At 40.7% G+C, this 6515-nt stretch overlaps 1 protein-coding gene across 2 annotated transcripts; it reads right to left on the reverse strand.

The window, feature by feature from the left end:
• si:ch211-199g17.2 (uncharacterized) lies at positions 1 to 5900 on the reverse strand. Of its 2 annotated transcripts, XM_022218399.2 has the most exons (11): positions 5764 to 5900; positions 5574 to 5651; positions 5345 to 5487; positions 5142 to 5264; positions 4988 to 5045; positions 4463 to 4804; positions 3902 to 4038; positions 3680 to 3796; positions 3482 to 3539; positions 2335 to 2400; positions 1 to 2217 (listed from the first exon to the last, which is right to left on the reverse strand). In XM_022218399.2, the coding sequence occupies exons 1-11, from the start codon at positions 5771 to 5773 to the stop codon at positions 962 to 964; spliced, it is 2388 nt and encodes a 795-aa protein (XP_022074091.2). In that variant the 5' UTR covers positions 5774 to 5900; the 3' UTR covers positions 1 to 961. The 2 variants fall into 2 exon arrangements, with proteins under 2 accessions (XP_022074091.2, XP_051811868.1); XM_051955908.1 differs by having other exon boundaries at positions 2335 to 3539.
• Between the last annotated feature and the right edge of the window lie 615 nt (positions 5901 to 6515).

The raw sequence follows: 6515 nt of genomic DNA on the forward strand, positions 1-6515 counted from the left end.
AACCGTAACCTCAGCAGTGCTTTATTCCACAATGATTAGCAAAATAGAACATTCAAACATGTTTAAAAAAGTAGAACAAAACCGTGCCTGTCATATTACAAATGTAACAACAGTAAATTCTTTGGAGTTCTTCAGGCACAGCCTATACAAAATAAATGCAGTCACAGTGGCATAACAGTGCAAAAGAAAAAAATGTTTGTAGTCCAGCATGACCTTATTGTTGCTTTCCAAACTACAACAATTTTTAGAAAAACGCAGAAAAAAAAAACAGCCAGCTGCTGTACAATGCAAAGTCTGATGGTAAATATTAATGATCATTCTTCTCACTTACTTGCAGAACATAGAACCATGAATAAATTCCGTTTTTGACTTTAAATTCTCAAATTATCCATTTCTGTCCCGCTTGGCTTGAGTCACTAATATAACTGTAATATATGGAAATCAGAGGGAGACAGAGATTTTTTAATTCAAAATCAAAAAAGATTTGTTTTTACGTACTCGTATGATGCAGCAGCTGAACATTCCCTTCTATTCCCACTAATACTTTCAAGCACATCCAAGGAGATGCTTTACTGTCTGTGCTCATTTCAGTTTATTAGACCAAAATCTAATCTAAAGACGTCATCTGACTGAAAACGCTAAATCGCTGTCTGCTGCATATAAAAGGTGTTATGTTACAAAATGTAAAGTCAAACAGAACAAAGCTGAACACTGATGTCAGATGATGAAAAAAATATCCCACCATGAGGAGACTCCCTTTATGACAGAAACTAAATACTGTTACTGCAAATGAACATCAAAAATGCCCCTCCACCCCATCCCATAGTGGACAACACAAGTGTGATTAAACAAGGATGTCAGTTATTTGTGTAGAAATCAAGTCTCAATGAAATATGGTAAATATTGACACTGAGACGAGCAAATTGAGATTTTCCATCTACACAAAGCAGTGGCTCTGATATTAAGACCTGAGCGGGCCCCGTAGCACCGAGCTTGGCCAGGTTGGATGATAGCACTGGACCCCAGCACCTCCACAGATGCTGGCTGGATAAGCATAGTACGGGTCAGGGTTTGTCCAGGTTCCAGTGCTGTGGTTAGACGTCAACCCCTGGTCTACTTGTCCGGCTTGATAGGCCTGATAGGCTGTAGACTGTGACCCATAGCTTTGTGCAGCTGTCTGGAAATGCACGGCGGTGACCTCCGTGTATGTTTGGGATGATCTCGGCTTACTCTCAGGAAACTGTACTCCAGGCTGTGATGGAACGCTGCCACTGTATGCGAGACGATCCAACAAGGGAGTTTGTAAGTTTGTCTGGGCGGCATTTGAATAAGCAACCGGCTCACCAGACAGATACTGAGGCCCCACACTGCCCGTCACAGGAGCCATGTTGTACTGAAGACCTGTGTCTGCTGTCATGTACTGGTGTTGTTGGTAATAACGTTGAAGAGCATCCAAGCTCATGTCCTTGTGGTTCTCCTCTCCAAACTCTTCCACTCTTGTGCCAGCTTGACTTTGTGAAGCTGAATTGTGCCACTGCTCAGCACCACCCTCCTCTTGCCTGTAGGAGGAGTGATACGGTGGCCAGGTCATAGTGTGGGACACAGCAGGCAGCGGTCCTTCATTGTGCGTCTGGTGTTTCTCATTTCTTGATGTCTGAAAGAACTTCTGACTTGAACTTTCCCCAAAACCATGCTGTCTGTTGTAAGCCCCTTCCCCATACATCTCATCGTCTTTTGTCCCGGTTACATCCTCTGACTGGAGGACGTACACACCATCATTGGCGTATTCTTCTGCTTCTTGTAGCAGAGTGACGGTTAAAGGTTTTTCTGGTATGTATTGAGCAGGATTTGCATTTCCACCATAGTGATCTTGCTGTAGTTGGGAGGTTTTGCACGTTGTGGGACATTCACCATGGTCAACCTCAAATGATCCACTATCACAGTCATAAAATTCAGAGCCCATTATCTGAGACTTTGGAGAGAGACGGATGTCGTCATCGGATGGAGGTGATGCAAAACACACAGGGAGGCTGTCCGTGCTGAAAGACGTCCTCTCCAGCAGAATTGAACCTTTGGTAAGAGGCAGGCTTACGCTGAACACAGTATTGGGCATCTTCCTGTTTTTCGTCTTTGGTTTCTGTCTTTTTGCTCGTTTTGGCAGCACTGGGTGGTATTTCTCAGGCATATCCCGAGCTGAGGTTTTATTCACAGTCGACCCTTAAACACAGAGTGTAAACAAGATGGACAGATTACAAAAAAGGAGCAGGAAATTACTAATATACTTCAGTACCAAAACAGAAAGTCAACTTCTCTTCATCTTCCAAAGACACACACCTTTGACACCTGTTCTCTTTTTCTGGATGTTAGTATGTGTCCATCCACTACTCAGCATCTTTATACCTGGAAAAAAGCAAAACCAGTGCAAGGGGTATACGGAGAAACATTCAAAAGCGAACCGGATTTTTTTTTTTAAATGTATGTGACACATAAAGTAGTGCTCGGAGCAGCATTACTGAAACACTGAAGGGTTTGATCACAGCTAAATTTAGAGAGACACTGTGAATAAAGAGAAAAGAAAACGAACAAAAAGATTTTGAAGTCAACAACATACAACTGTATGGAAAGTTTACCAAATTTATATTTTGTTGTTGACTATGAGAGTAAAAAGAAGTAAACACAACCTTTGCAGAAATCAGCAACGGACCTGCCTTAAATCCTTGACGCCTGAATTTATTTACAAATAAATAAAAACCTTTTTTTTGCATGTTTTTGCTTTCTAGCTGATGCTAAAATAAGTAGAGATTGTTAATTTAACTCTACACACAGAACAGATACATAATAATAATAACAGATATATAATAATTAGATCACACTCTGACTGGTCCTACCAGAAACCAGAGCTTGCAAAAGGTTCCGAGGTACGTATTGAACATGCACAAACCGGCATTGGAGGAATGGATATGCTATGTCGGCTGCAGTCTCAATGAAAGTGGTATGTTGTGAATTCACAACAACAGACATCAAGGGGTTAAATGAAGTAATGAGACGTCTCAAATTACTGTTTCCTAATCTTTTCACTAAACTTGACAAAATACGCCATTAGCTTTCACATACCCACACTTTTACTTACTAAACATGTGGCACAGCAAGTCTTAAAGCATAAATACCTGTATTGACCAGCACAGCCTCAACAAACCTGACATCAAAAGTCACTTTTGTACTACACTGAAAATATGGTAGATCCTGCATCTCATTTTAGAGGAGTGTGGTTTTTTTTTAAGTTGAGACCTTGTGGAGTTTGACTTTGATGCACAGCACAAGTATTACACCACTTTCAAGACATGGAGCCATAGACGAATAATGTGAAGTGACAAAGAGTAAAACGTTATACTTACACACAGGTCAACACGTCAAGAGCAGAGTCGGAGGAAAAGAGGTGAACGACTGACAGCCAAACAAAAATATAATCGTCTGTACTTACACCAGTGGTAACTTTTGCCTGTGAGTTGCATACAGAAGGATTCTGGTGCATTTACTACCTGGAAACATGAGATGTTTGAAAACATTAGGACCCACAAGGACAAGTGAAATCAAAGCCTGTTTGTTAAGGACATGACGGTCATCTTACATCCAGTACAACCAAGACAGGATAATCTGTGCTTAGAAGAATATCTGATACCTTCAGCTCTCCTCTGCCTTCATTTTGCTCCACTTTCTTGGCCAGTGAACAGAGAAGCTGACGGTCATCTCTGATTTCTGCAGTCATTCCCACCACTTGCTCTGGATAAGCTTCCATCTATACAAAGACATTTTCATTAAACCTAAAATGTACACATAGAATGTTCTCTACATACAGATGCATAATAGTAAAGATCTGTGTTAATGAGCACAACTAACTCACCAAGTAGTTAAGGAGATGGGAAGAGCTGGTCAGGTGATCAGTGACGTCCTTTTGGTCTGATTTGATGCGGCAACAGTGGCATAAGAAACAGTATGAGCAGCCATCCTCAGTTCTGTACTCAACCACACAGGAAAGGCCTGTTGGACATGCAGCATTTTTAAAAACAACATTTTTTGCATTTGGAAAATACACTTTTTGCTAAGTGTCCTACGAGCTTAGCACAAATTCTGGTGGTCACAGGACACTAGTTTCATCTAAAGCTTCAAAAAAATCCATCCACCGGTATCTCTAAAGTTCAGATTAATTCATTAATAATGAACAATAATTATATTGTGTTTGATTAATCCATACACATGTAAAGAAAAAACAGAATGCCGTCTGGAGCAGTTGCCATGATCCATAACCACAGTATATATAGTAGTGTCTGTTTCCAGCACTTATTACTGGTAACAATGCAAAACAATCTTTTAATGTAATAGTACTAAACTACTGTCTTACATTGCTTAAATGAGTTTTCCTTCACTCCAGCGACTACCGGCGCTGTACTTTATCTGTGCTCACCTATAAGAGGCTTGGTTCCCGTGTAGTCATCAAGACAGCTCCTGTTTTTCTCCGATATGGCTGTGGATTCGGGTAATGTCTGAGTATCGTACATCTGGGATGTTGAGACGTTTTTTACCCAGACTTCTGGTGTGACAGGGGGTTTTGCTTGCATCACGGGCAGAGACTTTTGTTCTGACTGTGCGGTCTTGTTTGATTTCTTGTCAGCCTTGAGGGATTTGTTGGACATTCCCTGTCGGTTCTGTGCAAGCAGTACCGTCCTCTGTGATTGGACGGGATAGTGTAACGATGCAGTCTCAGGCTCACTCTGTCCATTCTTTAAGGAGTTTATCAAAGCTATAACTGTGGTGTCAGAGAGAGAAAGAGACTCACATGGAGTTAAAAAAAAAAAAAAAGATGTGCATATGGAAATAATGGCAAAAAACAAAAAAAGTGCCAAAAATGTCAAAGACCATGAATGGGAAAGAAGGGGTGGGCATAACAGAGGTTGAGACACCCACTCTTCTGAAGTGAATATTCACTGACCGTCTGTTTCTCTGTGTGTTGCCATCCTCTCGTATACAGCATCTTCTACCTTTAATAACTTCATATGAGGGTGCAAAAAGACATGAGCACTCAAACTGGAACACTCAACTGTTTGCAACTCCAGACGGTGACATGCACAATCAAAGTGACATACCTGGATACGTCCTGTTCCCTCCTGTCTCTCAAGCACCTTGGCCTTCTCCATCAGGGGCCAGGCCAGCTTAGACAGATCAGAGTTCTCCTGCCATTCAGACAGTAAGTGCGGATGCCAGGTTTTCTGTCAAGCAAAAGGTCATGTGTAAAACTACAATCCAAGGCAGCACACAAATTTGCCATCACGACTCCCGTACTACTCACAATGTAGTTGAATCTGTGGAGACTTCCCAATATGTGGTTCCGCATGTCGGCTTTATTTAGCTGACAGACGCACACCTCGCACAAGTAAATTGACTCTCTGTTCTGTGGACCCACTTTCACACATTCTATTATGCTGCCCAAGCCTAAATGCATATAAAACAACAAATTATTTCAATACACACAGAGCAAAGTCCACATACATCGAAAATAGGGATTTCTTTCTACAGACCAATAATGGGTTGTAGTCTGTTCTTGTTGTTTAGATAATCCTTCAGAGACTCTGACAGCTGGCTTTTGTTTGAAACTCCTACAAGCAGAGATTGCATGATACACACACGCATTATAGAAGAAAATCACAAAAGAACATGGTTAACCACAGAGGATCATATAAAGTAAAATGTGCATTTCTTGTGCCCCACCTGGCTGCATGCTGCTGCTGTAGAAAACACCACCTGTATACAGACGTTGGAGTAATTATGAGTATTCCTAAAGAAGCCACGGTGTGCTCTAGTCCAGATGCCTCACGGTGGGGAACTCTGTTGAGTAAAGCACAAGTCAAAAAGTTTAATTTAGAAACTACAGCTGGTCTCACAAACATGATGAAATAAATGAGCAGAGTAAGTTTTGTAAATAAAGAAAGAAAAGGCCAAATGTTTTATACAACAGAGAGTCACGAAGGTCAGTAGAGGCATAAGTTAAAAGCTATCACCAAAACAGCATCTTAGAAGACAATATAACTCCCTTCTACTGCAGAAAATAACCAGGGTCAGCCAAAGAAAGTTCCTTTAAAACAGTACTAGTACTTAACAATGATGCTATTAAAGTACTCTGACTAACATCATCAGTGTACATGTTCTACCAACCACATCATTCACCACATAACTATATGTAAGCATCAGTCTTTTACCTTAGTCACTACTGAAACCAAAACACAAATAAACCAAAAACAGTAGAGCCAAATCAAATTCATGTTCAACTTTCTCATCGCATAGTGCCATGGTCATACCCCAAGTTTGGGGGTATGGCCATGGCACTATATTAAATTAAGAATATTGATTTACAGAATAATAAATGCTTAAAAGCAATACAAAATGTATGAGAGCCTTACTGTATTATATTCCATTATGTTGTGAATTGTTACCTGATGCCTGAATTTAGTGCTTCCTTCATA

Source organism: Acanthochromis polyacanthus, chromosome 11, assembly GCF_021347895.1.
Source record: "Acanthochromis polyacanthus isolate Apoly-LR-REF ecotype Palm Island chromosome 11, KAUST_Apoly_ChrSc, whole genome shotgun sequence".
In the NCBI taxonomy this organism is placed as follows: Eukaryota; Metazoa; Chordata; class Actinopteri; family Pomacentridae; genus Acanthochromis; species Acanthochromis polyacanthus.